Raw genomic sequence first — 21771 nt, forward strand, 5'->3', positions numbered from 1 at the left:
AGGTCTTGTGCAGCAGATTTACCTAATGTAATATGTCATTTGATTTCTTGAGTATAGCTTCTTCTATGAGTGTTGGCTGCAGGTCTAAGCAAAATGAAGTCTTTGACAACTTCAATCTTTTTTCCATTGATTATGCTATTTATTGATCCAGTTGAGATGCTTTTTATCTTCTTCACATTGAGGTTCAATTCATACTGAAGGCTGCAATCTTTGATCTCCAACATTAATTAAGTCCTCTTTGCTTCCAGAACACTAGATTGTATGATTTGCATGCTGTAGGTTGTTAGTGAAGCTGCCTCAAATCCTAAAGCCACATTTTTCTTCACATAGTCCAGTTTCTTTGTATACAGGCTGAATAAGTATGGTGAAAGACTATAACCCTGGTGTATACCTTTACTGGCTTTAAACCATTCAGTGTCCTCTTATTCTGTTGGAACAACTACCTCTTGGTCTATGTACAAGTTCCTCATGAGGACAATGAAATGTTCTGGAATACCCATTCTTTGCGATGTTATCCATAGCTTGTCATGATCCACACAGTTGAAAGCCTTTGTGTAGTCAATAAAACAAGTAAACATCTTGCTGGTATTCTTTGTTTTCAGCCAAGATCCATCAGACATCAGCAGCAATATCTCTCTTTTCACATCCTCTTCTGAATTCAGCTTGAGTTTCTGGCAGTTCTCTTTTGGTGTACTGTTGCAGCCAGCTTTGAATTATCTTCAGCAAAAGTTTACTTGCATGTGATGTTAGTGATATTGTTCAATGATTCCACATTCTCTTGGGTCATGTCTCATTAGAATGGGCACAAATATGGTTCTCTTCCAATCTGTTGTCCAGAAGTCTGTCTTCCAAATTTCTTGGCATAGATGTGTGCACAACTACAGAGCTGCATCAGTCTGTTGAAAGATTTCAATTTGTATTCCATCAATTCCTGGGGCCTTGCTTCTCACAAATGCCTTCAGTGCAACTTGGACTTCTTCCTTCAGTATCATGGGACCTTGATCATGTGTTACTTCTTGAAATGGTTAAACAGCCATTATTTTTAAAAGCTTTTGTTGTGAATTGAGTGATAGTTTACATGGGAGAACATCAGTTTTGCACTCATCATATCATATTTTGTTTCATTGCAATAATTACAATCTATCATGTGATCTCCAGCATCATTTCTATCACCAAGGCCATTATTTTCCAACTACTGACTCTTCTGCTTTGTTTCTCTTTGCGTTAAAATCATCAGTCATTGTCAATACATCTTGATTGCATGTTTGATCAATTACACATTGAAAAAGTTGGTAGAATCCCTCAGTTTCATCACCACTGGCTTTATTGCTTAGTGCTTACATTTGAATAATAGTGGTATTAACTGGTCTTCTTTGTAGGTGTATTGATGTATGCTATCACAGACAGTGTTGTTATTTACAATAGATATTGAAATGTTCTAATGTTGAATGTAATGACATTCTGCTTGAATTTTTCATTCCCATTATAGTAATCCATATGTTTGTCAGAGTCAAAATGCCTAATACCAGTTCTTTGCAGCTCACTACTGCCTTGGATAAGGAGCTCTGGTAGCGTAGTGGTTACGAATCGGGCTGTGAACCGCAAGGTCAGCAGTTCGAAAATACCAGCGGTTCCGCGGGAGAAAGATGAGGCAATCTGTTCCCGTAAAGATTTACAGCCTCGGAAACGCTGTGTAGGGTCGCTATGAGTCGGAACCGACTCCACGGCACTTAACAACAACAACAACAACTGCCTTGGATATTGATTTTTATGTTTTCCATTTCATTTTTGGATAACTTCTAATTTTCCTAAATACATATATTCTGATTATTAATGGATGTTTGCAGCTGTTTGTCCTCATTTTAATTAGCTTCCATCAGCAAATGAAGGTCCCAGAAGCTTTTCTCCATTCACGTGATCATGGTCAACTCTACTTTGAGGAGGCAACTCTTTTCCAGTCATATTTTGCGTTCCTTCCAACCTGAGGGGCTCATCTTCTGGAACTTTATCTGACAATATTCTAGTGCTAGTCATAAGGTTTTCAGTGGCTAAACATTCAGAACTAGTCTGCCTCTCTTTCTTCCTAATCTGTCTTAGTCTGGAAGCTCCACAGAAACCTGTCCACCATGGTGACCATGCTGGCATTTAAAATACCAGTTGCATAGCTTCCAGAATTACAGCAACATATAGCCACCTTGATGTAACTAAATGACAGATGAGTGGTTGGTGGTGCTTCTGTGTGGACTCAAATTTCCAACTTTTTGTTAGCAGTTGAATCTCTATACCACCCAAAGACTTTAAAATTCAGATTTAGATCTTACTGAACAATTGCTTTTTATTTTTTAAATAATAAATTATATTTAACATTCACACTTAGACCCATAAAACAACTGCCATTAAAATAATAGTGACATGCCTTTTTCTAGTCTAAAAACTATTATGAAAATACAAAATTAAGTTAGATGCCAACATTTTATACATACCATTTTGGAATGATATGTTACTAATGTGTGTTGTGTTTCTAGATTTTTAATTCCTAAAGAATTTAATATCTACATTTAATCTCTTCTCAAAAAATTCTGTACAGTTTTCAAGAATTTATTTTAGTGTGTAGTTAATTTTTGTTCTAGTAGGAAATTCTGAAGAGTCTAGTAATTAACACATGATATCTTAAGTTTGAGCATATACAATGAATATACCCACTTTGTAGATGTATTTTACTGGAAGGCACAACTTCATTTAATGTTATAAATAACATTTATAAGTGCTTAGAAGTGACATCATAGATCTTGAAACAAAGCTTAAGTTCTTACATTTTCACATAGCATTTTCGGGCATTATTCTAATCCTTACCAGACATTTCTTAGTGTCTAAAAGATCACTCTATCCAATTTTTTTAGTACTGAGAAAGAAACATTATTTTTAGTACTGAGAAAGAAACATTACTATCCAATTTTTCCTTCTATTTAATGTTGACTCTGGCATCTACTTAATTATGTGACTATTTTCTGATTTAATTAAGGAATGAAACATCTCACAAAAGACCTATACCTAGTTGTTGTTTTTTGTTTGTTTGTTTCCTTAAAACATACTCACTCACATGATCAGTTAAGATATCAATTACATGATTCAAAGGTAAACTAGTTAGGATTGTTGTTGTTGTTAGATACCATCGAGTCAGGACTGACTCATATAGTAGTCTTAAAATACGTGCTAACTTTAATTATAATAGGAGTCCCTAGATAATGCAAACGGTTAACATGTTTGGCTGCTCTTCAAAAAGGTGGTTGTTTGAGTTTACCTAGAGATGCCTCAGTAGAAAGTCCTTGTGATCTACCAAAACACAGCCACTGAAAAAACCCTATAAAGCACAGTTCTACTCAGACACACATATAGGGTCTGGGGTTGGAATGGATAGCAACTGGCTTCTAAAAGTTATAAATAATGCTATAATAATTATGAAAAACAGCAATTCCAGTATTTTTCCAAAGATGTGTTACTCTTTTGATCTTGTTGTTGTTGTTAGGTGCCATTGAGTCAGTACTGACTCATAGTGACCCTATGCACAGCAGAACTAAACATTGCCTGATCCTGGGCCAACCTCACAATTGTTGCCATGCTTGAGCCCAATGATGCTACCACTTGGACAATCCATCTTGCTGGGGTTCTTTTTCTTTTTCTCTGAGCCTCCACCTTACCAAACATGATATGCTTCTCCAGTGACTGGTCCCTCCTGATGTGTCCTAAGTATGAGAGACGAAGTTTTGCCATCCTGGCCTCCAAGGTGCATTCTGGCTGCACTTCTTCCAACACAGATCTGTTGGCTCTTTTGGCAGTCCATGGCACTTTCAATATTCTCCTCCAACACCATAACTCAAAAGCATCAATTCTTCTACAGTCTTCCTTATTTACTGTCCAGCTTTCACATGCATATGAGGTTATTGAAAATACCATGGCTTGGGTCAGACGCACCTTAGTCTTCAAGCTGACATCTTTGCTCTTCAACACTTTAAAAAGGTCTGGGGCAGCTGATTGGCCTAATGCAATATGTCGTTTGATTCATGACTGCTGCTTCCATGAGTGTTGATTAGTGGATCCAAGAAGATTGAAGTCTTTAAAAACGTCAATCTTTTATCCCTTGATAAGAATGTTGTTTATTGGTCCAGTGGTGAGGATTTTTGTTTTCTTGACATTGAGATGTAATCCATACCGAAGGCTGTGCTCTTTGATTTTCATCAGTAAGTATTTTAAGTCCTCTTCACTTTCAGCAAGCAAGGTTGTATCATCTACATATCGCAGGTTGTTAATGAGTCTTCCTCCAATCCTGATGCCACGTTTTACTTCATAGAACCCAGCTTTTTGGATTATTTGCTCAGCATACAGGTTGAATAAGTGTGTGAAAGAACACAACTCTGTTGCACAAATTTCCTAATTTTAAACCATTCAGTATTCCCATGTTCTGTTTGAACAACTGCCTCTTGATCCAGGTACAGATTCCTCATAAGCATAATTAAGTGTTCTGGAATACTCATACTTAGCAATGTTGTCCATAGCTTGTCATGATCCACACAATCAAAAGTCTTTGCTTAGTAAATAAAGCACAGATAAACATCTTTCTGGTATTTTCTGCTTTCAGCCAAGATCCATAGGACATCAGCAATGATAGCCCTCGTTCCATAGCCTCTGCTGAATCCGGCTTGAACCTTTGGAAGTTCTCTGTCAATGTATGCTTGCAACCATTTCTTTATTACTTTTAGTAAAACTTTAATCACATGGGATATCAAAGATATTGATCTTATATTAGTGTTATTTCTTGTAGATTATTGTTAAAAATAAGAATCTGAGTAGTGCCTGGGGTAAACACTCACCTACTAACAGAAAGGTCAGTAGTAGTTCAAACCCATAAGTTGGCTCCAAGTGAGATGATACCTGGAGGTCTGCTCCCATATAAATGACAGCCTAAGAAACTCTATGAGGGTTAGTTCTGCTCCATCACATAAGGTCAACTTGATGGCACATGGTGACAAGGCAAAAAATTATTAAGAATACAACTATAATACATCATAGAAGTAATATGAAGATTAAAAAATTGTAGTTTTTAGAGGGTCTTGGCAACTTGAAGAACAATATTGGGTTTTTTTGTTTGTTTGTTTGTTTGTTTTTTTAAGGATTAAGACCAAACTTTCAAAATGTTCAAAGATTATATAAAATAAAATAAAAGTTTCGACTTTCAAAAGTGCTAGATCACGACTATCAGTGAGTTAAAATTATCATATATATAACTAAAATGTGAAACTGTTTGAAAACTGAATAAAATAATATTATATTGGTCATAAATTTATTGATTGATTCAATGAACACACATATTTTTGCTCCCTAACTCTATAATGATAAGACTTGCTCTCGGAATGCAGAGAAGCTAAAGTGACTGGTAGAAATGATAACGTTAAAGAGTTGAATAGAGACTTTCAAAAGGAAGCTTGAGAAGACAAGGTAAAGTATTACAATGAAATGGACAAATACCTAGAGTTAGAAAATCAAAAGGGAAGAACACACTCAACATTTCTCAAGCTGAAAGAACTAAGGAAAAAAATCAAGCTCTGGGTTGCAATATTAAAGGATTCTGTGGGCAAAATATTGAATGATGCAAGAAGTATCAAAATATCTTGAAAGGGATAAACACAGTCACTGTACAAAAAAGAATAGGACAATACTAAACTATTTCTAGAGGTAATGTATTATCAAGAGCCAATGGTACTGAAGGAAGAAGTCCAAGCTGCAATGAAAACAGTGGCAAAAAACAAGGTTCCAGGAATTGGTTTAAAATAAAAATTGAGTAGTTTCAATAAAATGATGCAGCACTGAAGATTCTCACTTAAGTCAAGAAATTTGGAAGACCGATACCTGGCCAACCAATTGGAATAGATCCATATTTGTGCCCATTCCAAATAAAAGTGACCCAATGGAATGCAAAACTCATTGACTATCATTAATATTATATGCAAGTAAAATTTTGTTGAAGATAATTTAAAAATGATTGCAGCAGTACATTGACAGGATGCTGCCAGAAATTAAGTCATATTCAGAGGAGGACATGGAATTAGTGATATCATTGCTGACATCAAGCATAATGGTGTTTGCTTGTGGTTTATTGAATATGCAAAGGCATTTGATTATGTGAATGATAACAAACTATGGACAACATAGTGAATAATGGGCATTCCAAAACACTTAGTTATGCTCATGTTAAGTGCCATTGAGCTGGTTCTGACCCATAGTGACCTGTGTAGGGTTTCCTTGTAGTTCAAACTGACCTTGCAGTCCAGTGCTTACCTTACAGTGCCATGAGGAACCTGTAAATAGATGAAGAGGCAGTTTTTTTTTAACAGAGCAAAGGGTGTATGCCAAGAGTGTATCCTTTAACCATATTTATTGAATCTATATGCTGAGCAAATAATCCAAGAAGTTGGATTATATGAAGAAGAACATGGCATCAGGGTTGGAGGAAGACTCATTAGCAACCTGTGATATGCAGATGACACAAGCTTGCCTGCTGGAAGTGAAGAGGACTTAAAATAGTTAACTGACGAAGATCAAAGACGACAGCCTTCAGTATGAATTCCATGTCAGTGTAAAGAAAATGAAAGTACTTGCAACTGGACCAATAAATAACATCATGATTAATGGAGAAAGAATTGAAGTCATCAAGACTTTGTTTTGCTTGGCTCCACAATCAACACTCATGGAAGCAGCAGTCAAGAAATTAAAAAAAACCTATTGCATTAGGCAAATTTGCAGCAAAAGACCACTTTAAAATGTTAAAGAGAAAAGATGTCAGTATGAGGATCAAGGTGTGCCTCACCTGATATCAACAGCTTGAGATGCATGTGTAAGTTGGACAATGACTAAAGATCATAGAAAAATCATAATTTGAATTATGTTGTTGAAGAAGATTGAAAGTACCATGGACTGCCTTAATAATAATAAGTACATCTGTCTTGGAAGAAGTACAGTCAGAAAGATCCTTAGGAATTAGGATGGAGAGACTTTGTCTCTCACTCTTTGGACATGTTGTCAGGAGGGACCAATCTCTGGAAAAGGACAGCATGCTTGGTAAAATGGAAAGTCTACACAGAAAAAAGAGGAAGATCCCCAAGAAGATGGGCAGACACAGTGGCGGCAACAATGGGCTAAAACATAACAACAATTGTGAGGATGGTGCAGGACTGGGCAGTGTTTCATTCTATTGTACACAGAGTTGATATGCATTGGAACCAACTCAGTGTCCTCTAACAATAACAACAACAATTATGTGCCAGAGACTTTCCTAGGCACTGAAAATAAAATCATAAGAAGATAGATTTGACCTCTGTTCTGATGACCCCTATATTTTAATAAAATTAGAAAACATAAAGAAAACATGATAAGCAAGGAAACTATTGGATAAGTGCTAAGGATACTTTAAACAAGAAATGCAAAAAGAATGACTTGTTAACTACCTTTGATTATGTTGTCAAGAGAAGATTCCCATAAAAATGTGGCATTTAGCTAGCATCTGAATGATAAGAATCACAATGTGAAGTTCAAATAGGAAATTATTCCATTTAAAGCAAATATCCTGTGACAGGATCAAGCTTGCTTGTTACGTTCCAAGCACTCCAGAAAGGTCAATTTGGATATGATGGGGTGAATAAGATGCATAGGAGGTAGTGAAGTCAGATAGATGCAGGGACCATGTCATGTAGAGCATTTCAGGATGGGATTTTTTTTTTTTATGTGTCATGTGTCATCAAGTTAATTTTGACTCATAGCAACTCAACATGACAGAGTAAAACTCCATCATATAGTCTTTACAGGAGAAGATTGCTGGATCTTTCTTCCACAGAGCTGCTAAGTGGGTTCCAATCATCAGTCTTTTGGTTAGCAACAGAGTGCTTAACCACTGAACCACCAAGTCTCCTCAGAACAGAAGTTTATACAGGAATACCTTGACAATATTGTGGGTTAGGTTCCAGAAAAGCTCAATATAGCTAATATCATAACAAAGCAAGATACTCAATTTTTTGTTTCATTTGTATATGAAAGTCATGCTAAACTACATTGTAGTCTACTAAGTGTGCAAAAACTGTATAAAAAAGTTTAGTATTGTGAGAATTGCCAAAATGTCACATAAACATAAAGTAAGAAGTTCAATGCTTATCCTACAGTGCCACACTAGTATTTAAAACCGTATAAACAGTCTGAGAACATAACAATTCTCAAAAAGTGATAGCAGCTATTGACTGAAACATCAACAATAACTAGATAAGCAAGCCTCTTTCATGTGAAGTATTTCCAATGGAGAATATAAATTATTATAGATAAAAACCAGGAGAAAATAAGTTAAAAATCCATTAGGATTAATGTTAGTTGTGGTCTAGTCTGCTCTGACTCAGGGCAACCCTGTATAAGGTTTCCAAAGAGCAGCTGGTGGGTTTGAACTGCTGACCTTGTAGTTGGCAGTCCAGCGCTGATCCTACAGGACCACACCAGAAGTCCACTGGGATTAACACATTCACTAAATAATGATTTCTTGAGTGAGACATTTTGATCTTTTTTTTCCTCTCTCTTCTTTCCCTCTTTTTCTGTATTCTTCATGTTTTGCTGAAATTCCATACTTTCTTAAGGATTACTCTTGTTACTACCCTTCCTCTCCTGAGGGACCTAGAGGCATTATCACAGCTGTTATTAATAAAACAAGAACTTGAAGTGAGGAATATGCATGTAGTGTAAACAGACAAGAGCCAACTGTGATAATAAAGGTCTGTTGTTGTTGTTGTGTGCCATGGAGTCAGTTCCGACTCATAGCGATCCTGTACAGGGTTTCCAAGGCTGTAAATCCTTATGGGAGCAGATAGCCTCATCTTTCTCCCGTGGACCAGCTGGTAGTTTCGAACTGCTGACCTTACGGTTCGCAGCCCGATTCATAACCACTACGCTACAATAAAGGTCTAGGGAATTTAAATGTTTTAATTGTCCCTCAAATCCAAAATCACTTAAAATCTACAACTGGTTATGATGGTATTCATCAAGGTTATCAGTTTGTGGAGCTTGTACCCAACATGTCTAAGAACAAGCATAATAAAGAGGTGCTTCTCTTCTCAGTCATTGCCTTGGGCATCAATTCAATCCTGCAAGCCAGGAGAGGGACTCTGGAGTATTCTGGAGAACACTCTGTGGAAAGGTGATGAACTCATGGGAATAGAATTTTGAAACTGCAAATTTTTCCCTCAAAACAAGAAACACATTTACTTACCTTCTCATTGTAAATATCTCCAAGCATTGTACTTGCTCTCACAATATCTAGGCTTTGAGAATTGTTTCTTGCAATTTTCAGTACTTTTTTCAAGCATGTAATTGCTTCTGTCATTTCACCTTGGCTAGAATAAATAAAATAGAAAACCACTGGAGTAGAATCTCACTTAATATCACAGTGAAAAGGAGATACTTAGTGATTTAGCTTTAGAAAATGAAAGACGATTATTAGAACAATCAGATTTAAGGTGTGAATAGTAAATAAATAAATCTGTGACTTGTCTTTGTGGAAGTAAATAGTGAGTTAAATCTTAAACCTTTAAGGCCTCATGCATTGCTGGTGGAAACGAAAAATCACATACTTTCTTTGGAAGCTGTATATAGTTACATGTTGTTATTGTCAGGTGCCATTGAGTCAGAAAAGACTCATAGCAACCTCAGGCACAGCAGAACGAAACAATGTCCGATCCTGGGCCAACCTCACCACTGCTGCCACACTTGAGTCCATCAATGATGCCACCTGGCCAATCCATCTCGTTAGGGGTCTTCCTCTTTTTCTCTGACCCCCCCCTTCCCCAGACATCCTTCTCCAGCGACTGTTTCCTCTGGACAATATGTCCAAAGTATGAGAGACGAAGCTTAGCCATCTTGGCCTCCAAGGAGCACTCTGGCTGCACTTCTTCCAAAACAGATCTATTGGTTCTTTTGGCAGTCCATAGCACTTTCAGTATTCTCCTCCAACACCACAACTCAAAGGCATCAATTCTTCTATGGTCTTCCTTATTCACTGTCCAGCTTTTGCATCCATATGAGGCTATTGAAAACACCATGGCCTGGGTCAGGCGCACCTTAGTCCTCAAGCTGACATCTCTGCTCTTCAATACTTTAAAAAGTTCCTGTGCAGCAGATTTGCCCAATGCAATACGTCATCTGATCTCTTGACTGCTGCTTCTGCGAGTGTTGATAGTTGATCCAAGAAGAATGAAGTCCTTGACAACTTCAATCTTTTCTCCATTGATAAGAATGTTGTTTATTGGTCCAGTGGTGAGGATTTTTGTTTTCTTGACATTGAGATGTAATCCATATCGAAGTCTGTGCTCTTTGATCTTCATAAGTAAATGTTTCAAGTCCTCTTCACTTTCAGCAAGCAGTATAGTTACATATGTACACAGTTACATATGACCCCAAAATTTCACTCATTGTCATATACCCAAAAGAACTGGAAACCTATATCCACATGAAAACATGTATTTGAATGTTCACAGAAGCATTAGTTATATTAGGTAAGAAGTGGAAACAATCCAAATGTCTATCAAATAATGAATGAATAAACAAAATGTGGTCTAGCCATACAATGAAATATTTCTGTTGTTGTCATTAAGTGCCGTCAAGTCAGTGCCAACTTATAGTGAACCTGTATAGGGTTTCCAAGGAGTGGCTGGTGAGTTTGATCTCTTGACCTTGCAATTAAAACCAACCTTAAGGTTGAGTGCTTATCCAATGGTGCCACACCAGGATTGTATTATTCAACCATAAAAGAGAACACACATGTATCATGTAGTGAAAACAAGTTAAAGCATAGATAAACCTTGAATATATGCTTAGTTAAGAAGTCAGTCACAAAAGACCACATATTATTTGATCCCATATACATAAGCTGTCCAGAGTAAGTAACTCTATAGAGGCAAATAGTAAATTAAGAGATTGCCAGGGGTGGGGAGAGTTGGGAAATAAGGAATGATTGCCAAAGGGTATGGTTTAAGAAAAAGTAACTAAGTATAGGTCCTTTGTGAGATGTTTTGTTTTTTAATTAAATCAGAGAATAGTCACATAGTTAAGTGGATGACAGTTTCAACACTAAAAATAAAATAAATGGGCAGATAATGGCTCTTTCTCAGTAATGAGAAAAATAACTATACATTTCGAGCTTGCTCATTGGATAAGAGTGATACTTTAGACTCTAAGATGTGTCTAGGAGCTCTGGTAGCATAGTGGCTTACAAGTTGAGCTGTTAACCACAAGGTCAAAAGTTCAAATTTACTAGTGACTCCTTGGAAGAAAGATGAGGCTTTCTGCTCCTGTAAAGATTTACAACATTGGAAAAACCTATACAGGGTCGCTACGTGTCAGAATTGACTCAATGGCACACAGCTGTCACCACCACTGAGAAGTGTCTGATAAGGATCAGAACAATGCATTAAATTTTATGTTAAAATGCTTATTGTTGTTGTTAAGTGCCATTGAGTCGGTTCCTACTCATAGTGACCCTGTATAGGGTTTCTGAGGAGTGGCTAGTGGGTTTGAACCTCTGGCCTTGTAGTTCCAATCAACTTTGCAGTCCAGTGTTTATTCTGCAGTGCCACACCAGGACTCTGTCAAAATGCTTAGAATGACACAATTTCTAGCAGAGTACTTACAGATTCATAGACCAATTTCTTTACTTACTTATTTTACCCTCCCCCACCCTCACCCCAGTCTTTACCAAACAGATTGGGAGTCATTGTTGCTTACCAACTCCTGTTTCTCAAAATGTGCTTTTCCCTCCCAAGACTGCACTCTTATCCAGTCTTTGTTCCTCTATTACTCTCTTCTTTTACAACTTTTCTGTATCTCTCACTTACTTTGATGCACACAAAGCTGCCTCTTTCCAGAGTTCTGTTCTAAGCTTCCCTCTCCACTTTACTGATTTACTTTTGTTGTTATTGTTGTTAGATACTGCCCAATCTGTACCAACTCATAGTGACCTTATGAACAACAGAATGAAACATTGGTCCTGCACCAACCTCAGAACAGTTGCTACGCTTCAGCCCATTGCTGCTGCCACTGTGCCAATCCATCTCATTGGGGTCTTCCACTTTTTCACGGATCTTCCACTTTATTGTTGTTAACTGCTGTGGAGTTGGTTCCGACCCACAGAGATCCTGTATAGGGTTTCCTAGGAGCAACTGATGAGCTTGAATTGCCAAACTTGTGATTCAAACCAACTTTGCAATCCAGCACATTAACCCACAGTGCCACACCAGGATTCATCCACTTTACCAACCATGATATCTTTTCCAGGGACTGGTCCCTCCTGACAATATGTCTGAAGTATGAGAGAAGTGTGGCCATCCTGGCTTCTAAGGAACATTCGGGCTATACTTTCTCTAACATGGATTTACTTGTTCTTTTGGCAGTCCATGGTACTTTTAATATTCTCCTCCAACACCATAACTCAAATGCAACAATTCTTCTATAGTCTTCTTTATTTATTGTCCAATTTTCACATGAATATGAGGTTGCTGAAAATACCATGGCTTGGGTCAGGTAAACCTTTATCCTCAAACTGACATCTTTACTCTTGAACACTTTAAAGCAGTCTTGTGCACGTCCCCTCCAAGACTGAAGCCCAAAGGGATCACATGAACATCCATATATGCTCGCTGGCAACCACATTGGTCTACTGGTGAATGCAAGTGGGGGAAAGGGAGCAATGAAGATATAGGCTGGGTTTACCTATGTTCCATAGACCCCTGTCAACCTGGAAATGAGAGAAGAGGAAGTGCTGGTTGGTCTGAATTATGGTGAGACTTGGGGTCTCCTGAGCACAAGGACAAGGACATAGCCCTGGAGGACCAGTGCTGAGAATGAAGTGTCCAGCTGATATGAAGTGAGGGGAGACATACAAGAAGGCCCAAACTTGCAGAAAGTACCCATTTGACCTAGCTTCAATGGCTTGATGATCACTACTCTACTAGAAGAAGATGAAAAACAATTGATAAAGGAAACAAGTGTAAATTTGATGACTTGACCTATATTTTATGGATGTATACCAACTGAGAGGGAAGGAGTCTTCAACCTATCCCCTCTGTACACAGGGTTGATAAGGACAGGCAACTTAGACATTGGCTACCTAAAATGGGAGTGTTATAAAGGCACTACACTCTGGTAGCATAGTGGTTACGAATCGGGCTGCGAACCTTAAGGTCAGCGGTTCGAAACTACCAGCCTCTCCGCGGGAGAAAGATGAGGCTTTCTACTCCTGTAAAGATTTACACCCTCGGAAACCCTGTACAGGGTCGCTATGGGTCGGAACCGACTCGACGGCACTTAACAACAACAACAACAATAAAGGCACAGAATGACTGGCTTACAAGTTTTCAAGAAGGAGTTTAATTTCAGAGTATATGAGGAAAGGTAGAAGCCCCACTGAATAGTTTTTGTCTTGTCTAGGTGGGTCTGGCAAAAGGAGATGGGGATAAGATTCTTATGATTCAATAGTGAGTATTTGTTATCATGATTATTTGCGATTGTCACAACTGTAAAGGTAGAAGTTTTGTAAGATAAAGAGAGAGTAGCTAATCTTACATTCTGGAACAGAGAACTCTAGGACCATCAAGGGAGAAGAGGATGAGTGGTAATTTGGGACCCTATCTGGAGAAGTACTGATACCAGAGATGGAGGCAGAGATGATGATATGGAAAGACAGAGAAGCTGAGGACTCTAGACACACGGAAAGAGGAAGACTGTGTGCTGCCCGCCAGGAGGCAGACTTGCAGAATTTGCCCTTGGGTTGTTTAAATGATTATATATTCATGAGTGTTTTTGTGTACATCACCCCCCCAAAAAAAAACACACACACACAAAAAAAAAACCCAGAGGGAATAGAATCAAATACTGTTGAATGATGATGCACAGAGGGAACTGAAATTGCAATGAAATTATGAGTGTAAAACTGATGTTCTCGCATCGGTTTTATGCTCATCGTTTCACTCAATTCACAATAAAAACTTCAAAAAAAAAGAGAGAGTAAACTAGTGGTTGCCAAGGGCTGTGATGCAGCTAAGGGGTGATGAGGAGTAAGTCCTAATGGGTATTAAGTTTCATTTTGGGGTGATGAAAATGTTCTAAGCAGTGTGATGGCAGCAAAACTTTGAATATACTCAACTTTAATGAATCTTATTGTGTGTGAATTTCAACCAAAAATGTTGTTAAAAACACTTAATAAAGAAAGGAAAAAAAAAAAAAAAGAGGCCTTGTGCAGCAGATTTGCCTATGCAATATGTCATTTTATTTCTTGACTTCTGCTTCCATTAGTGTTGATGGTTGATCCAACCAAAATGAAGTCTTTATCAACATCAATCTTTTTTCCATTTATCTTAATGTTATTTATTCGTTCAAATGTGAGAATTTTTGTTTTTCTTACTTTGAGGTGTAAACCATACTGAAGTCTTTGATCTTCATTAGTAAGTTTTTAAAGTCCTCTTGGCTTTCAGCAAGCACGGTTGTATATTGAGGTTATTAGTGAGTCTTCCTCCAATCCTGATGCCACATTTTCTCACTGTTAATTACATGGTTTTCAGCGACTAAATATTTGGAAGTAGTCAGTTTCTCCACCTTCCTAGTTTCTTATTCTGGAAGCTCATCTGAAACCTGTCCACCATGGGTGATCCTGCTGGTATTTAAAATATCAGTAGCATAATTTCCAGAACCACAGCAACACAGAAGCCGCCACAGTACAGCAAACTGACAGATGAGTGATGGGGCTTATGATTGGCAAGCTTATAATCTACCATGATGTGACCCAATGCCAAAGCAGATGTCTGGCAAATATTTATTTCTAGCCTGGATTTCCCCCTCTGTACTACAGATCCATGTTTCCAATTACCAACAATACTTAGAACACAAAGGAGTACAGTTCCCTCCAAGTGGCTACCTTTGAAGACTGCTGATGCCATTGTAGGGATGCATTTTTCGGAAGCCTCTGCATACTACTCTAAAGCATACGAAAGTACTAGAATAAAGTTTGTCTATGATATGGAGTCACCTGTATCACCTGTATTTACTGTTTTCTAAATGTGGCTTCAATTTTTTGTTGTTGTTGTTTTTGCTGTGTCCAAATACAAAAGCCATCTTTCAAATAATGATATACTTTCACTGGGAGTGTTCAGAAGAATATACCCCAGGTTCAGAAAGCATTTTTAAGGGGTTCACTTTAAAATATAATGGCAGAATAGAGTTATCAACTTTCACAACTTCTGAGAATTTTACTGGGACAACATTCATTTTCATATATAAGTTCGTAAAAAAAGTTCAACTATTTAAAAGTCAAAATATACTATGGTGAATATTAAAAAGACTGAGGCTTTAACCGGACTTCTGGTGTGGTGCTGTAGAACAAGCACTGGACTGCAAACTACAAGGTCAGTGGTTCAAACCCACCAGCTGCTCCTCGGAACTCCTATACAGGGTAGCTATGAGTTGGAACTGACTCCACAGCACTTAACAGCAACAACGGCTTTAATCACAGCTCAGCCACTTAGCTCAATGACTTTGATCAAATTGGTACTCTTTTTTAAAGATTCAGTTTCCTTATTTTTAAAATGGCCATAAATTGTCATGATTTGAATAGTTTTATATGTATATGTTATCCCTGCAGACTTAATTATGACATAGAGCTGAAGAGTTAATAGCACATTATGGATATCATCAAAAAGAATGAAAATCTCAGAATACTTAATGATGCTCATGCAGAACCTGTATATAGATCAAGAGGCAGTCATTGGAAAAGAACAAAGGGCTACTACATCAGGAAAGGTATGCATCTATTCTGTATCTTTTCATCATACTTATTCAATCTGTGCTGGGCAAATAATCCAAGAAGATGGACTATCTGAAGAAGAACATGGCATTAAGATTGAAGGGAGACTCACAAACTGTGGTAGGCAGATAACACAAACTTGCTTGCTGAAAGTGAACAGGACTGGAAGCACTTACTGATGAAGATGAAAGACTATAGTCTTCAGTATGGAGCATATTTCAATGTAAAGAAAACAAAAATTCTCACAACTGTATCAATAATCAACAACATGATAACGGGAAAAAGATCGACGTTGCCAAGGATTGCATTTTTTTTGAAATCACAGTCAATGCCTTTAGAAGCAACAGTCAAAAAATCAAAAGACATATTGTATTGGTATAATTTGCTGCAAAAGGACTCCTTAAAGTATTAAAGAGCAAAGATGTCACTTTGAGGAGTAAGGTGTATCTGATCCAAGCCATGGTGCTTCAATAGCTTCATGTGTGTGTGAAACTTGGATAATGAATAAGGAAGACCTTAGAAGATTTCATGCATTTGAACTGTGGTGTCAGTGAAGAGTATTGAATATACCATGAGCTACCAGAAGCAGCTCTGGTAGCGTAGTGGTTATAAGTCGTTGCTCATCTCACAGTCAGCAGTTCAAAACTACCAGCAGTTCTGCCCCCATAAAGATTTACAGCCAACCTGCTCTACGATGATTGCATTCTGCAGAACTTGCTCACCATTGAGGAGCACTGCTTTCCCCAGTGCTCCAACTTAAATGCAAGCAGAAGGATATCCAGCCCTACATGCGGAGGATGGTGGTCACCTGGATGTTGGAGGTCTGTGAGGAACAGAACTGTGAAGAAGAAGTCTTCCATTTGGCCATGAATTACTTGGACAGTTTCTTGGCTGGGGTCCCAACCCCTAAGTCCCATCTGTAACTCCTGGGTGCTGTTTGCATGTTCCTGGCCTCCAAGCTCAAAGAAACTATCCCATTGACAGTTGAGAAACTGGAACTGCTGGAGTGGGAGTTGGTGGTGTTGGGCAAGTTGAAGTGGAATCTGGCAGCTGTCACCCCTTACGACTTCATTGAGCACATCCTTCGCAAACTGCCCCAGCCAGGGCAGTAGCTGCCGCTGATCTGTAAGCACGCCCAGACCTTCATTGCTCTGTGCACCACTGACTTGAAGTTTGTCATGTATCTGCCTTTGATGATCACAACTGGAAGTGTGGGAGCAGCTGTCTGTGGGCTTCAGCAGAATGAAGATGTGAATTCCCTCACCAGAGATGCTCTGATGGATCTGCTGGTGAAGATTACCAACACTGACATGGATTGTCTCAAAGTCTGCCAGGAGCAGATTGAGGCAGTGCTGCTGAACAGTCTGCAGCAGTTCTGTCAGGACCAGACAGATGGAGCCAAGTCGGAGGATGAACTGGACCAAGCCAACACTCCTACAGACATGTGAGATACTGTCTTCTGAGGATGACAGCCAGCTTAAGGGGAGAGGGACAATCATACTCCTCTCTCCTTCCTATGGTTGTACTTTGTTCTTTGTGTTTTAGGATGACACTTAAAAAAAAAAAAATTTAGCCCCCACCTAGATCATATTTAAAGATCTTGTAAAAGTGAGAGAAAAAGGTTCTATAAAACAAAAGCATTAAAAACATTTGGTTTCTATTTCAAGTACAACAGAAGGGCATCCCTTATATATACGAGTAGTTACCATTTTGATTATGTAAATGTCATAGTAAAATGCTTTCAGGAGTACCTGCAGAGTAGCTAGAGAAAATGTATGCATGCAATATGGGAACAAATTAGAGGAGACTTTTTTTTCTTCCTCATGTTATGAACTAGTGTATTACACCCCTTTTAGGATAATTTCAAGAAAGTGTGTATGGCTTGATTAGATTGTAAATCAATGAACTCCAGAAGGAATTAGACATAAGGAGGGACATGATGGGGAGAGAGCACAAAACAATCGCTCAATGTGATTGAACCATTTTGAACGTAGACGTGCCTTTGCTCTGGACCACTTGTTACAGCTGTAAGTGTTGTTGGATACTCAAACTTATGTGCTCTTTCTTGCTGCCAACAGTAGCTGCTACCTAAAAAAGAAGATTCTTTATTTTTCCAGCTGGACACAGCTGGTTGGCTGGCTTCTGGGTTTCAGGGTTTGCTTCTTCCAAACATGGTTCATTGTAGACACCACCATACTTTATCTAAAGGGGAAAACTAGCTATGGGCCATAACCAAAATTCATATGAGCGGAGGCCAATGGTGGGATCTGAAATACAATCTTTTATCTTGAAAACCCTATACAGGGTTGCTATGAGTTGGAATCAACTCCACAGCACATAACCACCAACCACAACTACAAGAACAAACAAATTTGTGTTGGAAGTACCGTCAAAATGTTCCTTAGAATGGAAGATTGGTGAAACTTTGTCTCATGTAGTTTAGACATATATCAGGAGGGACCAGTCCCAAGAAGGATGTCATTTTTTATAGAGGGTTAATGAAAAGGAGGAAGACACAGTGGCTGCACCAATGGACTCAAGCAAAGCAACAAATATAAGTATGGAGCAGGACAGGGCAGTGTTGAGTGGAATTGATTCAAAGATTAGATTAGAAAACAGAAAGAAGTCACCTAATAAAAATAATGTATGTTTGTGTGTGTGTGTGTATATATGTATGTAAGGAGCTCTGGTAGCGTAGTGGTTAGGAATCAGGCTGTAATCTCACGGTCAGCAGTTCAAAACTACCAGCTCGTCTTCAGGAGAAAGATGAGGCTTTTTGCTCCCGTAAAGATTTATAGCCTCAGAAACCTTGTACAAGTTTGCTATGAGTTGGAACCAACTCCACGGCACATAACAACAACAACAACGTATGTATGTATGTATAGATATATATTTGAAATTTAGTTGTGGCTCTGTAGGACTATAAGGTCAGTTTGAACTGCAAGGTCAGTGGTTCAAAAGTACAAGTCTCTCCTAAGAAACGCTATACAGGGTTGCTATGAGTCAGGATTGACTCAATGGTACTTAACAACAACAACAACTCTCACTCTCTCTCTCTCTCTCCATACATATATATATATGTATGGAGAGAGAGTGAGAGTTGTTGTTGTTGTCATGTGCCATGGAATCGGTCCGACTCATAGCAACCCTATACAGGGCTTCCGAAGCTGTAAATCTTTATGAGAGCAGAAAGCCTCATCTTTCTCCCACAGAGCAGCTGGTAGTTTTGAACTGCTGACCCAATTTGTTAGCAACCCGATTTGTAACCACTATGCTACCAGAACTCATATATATATATAAAGTCTTGGCATGGCAATGCAGGATAAGCACTGGACTGCAGAATAAACACTATCTTATATTTGTGATTCAAACCCAGCAAACTGATACTTAGAAATCCATACAGGGTTACTATGTGTCAGAACTGACTCAATAGCACTTGAACAACAAATGCACACACACACACACACACACACACTCAAAATGAGTCTCAAACATTATCCTTACTCCAGTTATATTAAAATGCCTATCCACATCCACAATTGACAACAACATTGAACATGAACATTGCACATGAAATGATTCTGTTGAATAGACAAATAACAGTGGATTATGCGGCAAATAATTTGCAAATTAGCCACAGCTCTGCCTATGAAATAATCCATGACAGACTTGAGTTTTGAAAAGTTTATGTGTGATGGGTACTGAACCAACTCACAGAAGAGTATAAACAGAAGTGCCTGGACATCTACAAACAAAATTTGGATTGATATTCAAAGGAAGATAAAAGTTTCTAAAAAAAACAAACAAAAAAAAAATCATTACTGGAGATGAGGCATAGACTCATCACTATGAGCCTGAGAGTAAACAGCAGAGTATGAAATGGAGACATCCTCAATCACCAACCAAGAAGATGTTCTAAAGCTGGAAAGTTGATGCTTAACAATTTTCTGGGATTCTTAAGGTTCAGTTTTGGAACACTATCAGGAAAAAGGTTCAACAAACAATAGTGCTCCTTACAACAAGATGCTCACTGAAGAGCTGAAATCTAAACTTCAGATTAAACACAGAGGACTGCTATCCAATAGCATTGTGAACTTGCATGGCACTACATGTCCACACACCCACCCACACTGTTGACCCTCTGCAAAAACTTCGTTTTATGGCATTCAAGGATCCTCCCTATAGTGCTGGTCTTGTTCCATCGGATGTTCAGCTGTTTGGTCCCCTGAAAGCAGCCCTTGGAGGATGAAGATTCACCTCTGATGAAGAAGTGCAGACAGCGGTGCATTCGTGGCTTGCAGCTCAGCATAAAACATTTTTTAAGGGAATACAAAAGCTTGTTGACAGTTGGATAAAGTGTATTGGAAAGCAAAGAGATTATGACTAAAAATGATGTATTTGTCTATTCTAAAAGTTGATTAAAATAAATTCTAGAGCCACAGTGCAGATAATTTGTGACTCACCCTCATATATCTGGAGTACTGGTGTGGCACTGGTGCATAAGCACTGAACTTCTAACAGCAAGGTTGGCAGTTCAACCCCACCAACGACTCCTTGAAAACCTTATACAGGGTTGCTATGAGTTAGAACCAACTGGATGATACTTAACAACAATTTATAGAGACACTAGGGTTTCCAAAGCTTTAAATCTTCGTGGCAGCAGAAAGATTAATTTTTCTCCTGTGGATCAGCTGGCAGGCTCAAACTTGCACTGTTGATTGTTGAATCTTTTTCCTGATTGTGGTTCACAGTCCAGTGTTTATCATATGGAGTCACTGTGCTCCTATATGTATGTATACACACACACACACACACACACACACACACACACACACACGTATATACCAGGAGTATATATATACTCCTGGTGTGGTGCTATAGGATCAGCACTGGATTGCAAACCACAGTGTCGACAGTTCAAACCTACTATCTGCTCCTTTGAAACTGTACTATAGGGTCATTATGATTGGAACCAACTCGACAGCATTTAACAATAATAATAATAATTATATATATGCAGAATCCTGATGCTGCATTGTGGGTTAAAGCATTGGACTGCATAGCTTGTTTGAATGGCAAGGTTGGCAGTTCAAGCTCACCAGCTGTTCCTTGGAAATCCTATATAGAATTGTTTTGATTCTGAATCAACTCGAAGGCACTTAATTACAACCTTATATGTATATGAGTCCTGTTGTGACACTGTAGATTTGTAGGATAAGCACTGGACTATGAACCACTTGGTTGGCATTTGAAACCCACACAACTGATTCAACGGCACACAACAATACTATATGTATGAGCATATATGCATGTGTGTTTATATATGTATTTCTGTGTATACATATATACTTTTTATAGACATCGTGTGTGTGTGTGTGTGTGTGTGTGTGTGTGTGGCACACACACTTCTTATACACATGAGGGGTCTTCAAAAATGAATATTTAAAAACTATGCATATGGATTTCAAAATTTTTTTGAATTAAAATAAATTTGTATTAACTCCTTATAACATGTCTGAATAGGATCTAGTTTGAGGAATGAAAAAGGTTAAGACATCAATTTGAAAAGAGCTCCTATCAAAGCAACATAAATTCTTCTGAAATTGAAGCAAGAGTAAATAGCAAATTTATGGTGAAGTTTAGGTGAAAGAATGGTGAAATAATTGATGCTGTATGTAAGGTTCATGTGGACAATGCCCCAAAGAACTCAGCAGTTTACAAATGGGTAAGGTTTTTCTTAGAAGGAAAAAGACAATGTTGGAGATGACTATAGAAGTAAACCATCCACATCGATTTTTGAGGAAACTATTAATCTTGTTCATGCCCTGTCTTTGCTATCTAGTGCTGCTGTAACAGAACTACCACATGTGGATGGCTTTAACAAACAGAAATTCATT

General features: G+C 38.2%; 1 protein-coding gene and 1 pseudogene across 1 annotated transcript in view; one reads left to right on the top strand and one right to left on the bottom strand.

Annotated features, from left to right (window-relative positions):
• The window catches only part of TTC29 (tetratricopeptide repeat domain 29), a 467422-nt gene that overhangs the window by 149225 nt on the left and 296426 nt on the right, over positions 1–21771 (bottom strand). The window contains exon 8 of the mRNA XM_006872284.1: positions 9296–9419. Within this exon, the coding sequence (XP_006872346.1) occupies positions 9296–9419 (124 nt within the window). The remainder of the gene's footprint in view (positions 1–9295; positions 9420–21771) is intronic.
• Positions 14126–17322, top strand: LOC102820706 (annotated as a pseudogene).

The sequence above is a fragment of the Chrysochloris asiatica genome, unplaced genomic scaffold (genome assembly GCF_000296735.1).
Source record: "Chrysochloris asiatica unplaced genomic scaffold, ChrAsi1.0 scaffold00190, whole genome shotgun sequence".
NCBI lineage: Eukaryota > Metazoa > Chordata > Mammalia > Afrosoricida > Chrysochloridae > Chrysochloris > Chrysochloris asiatica.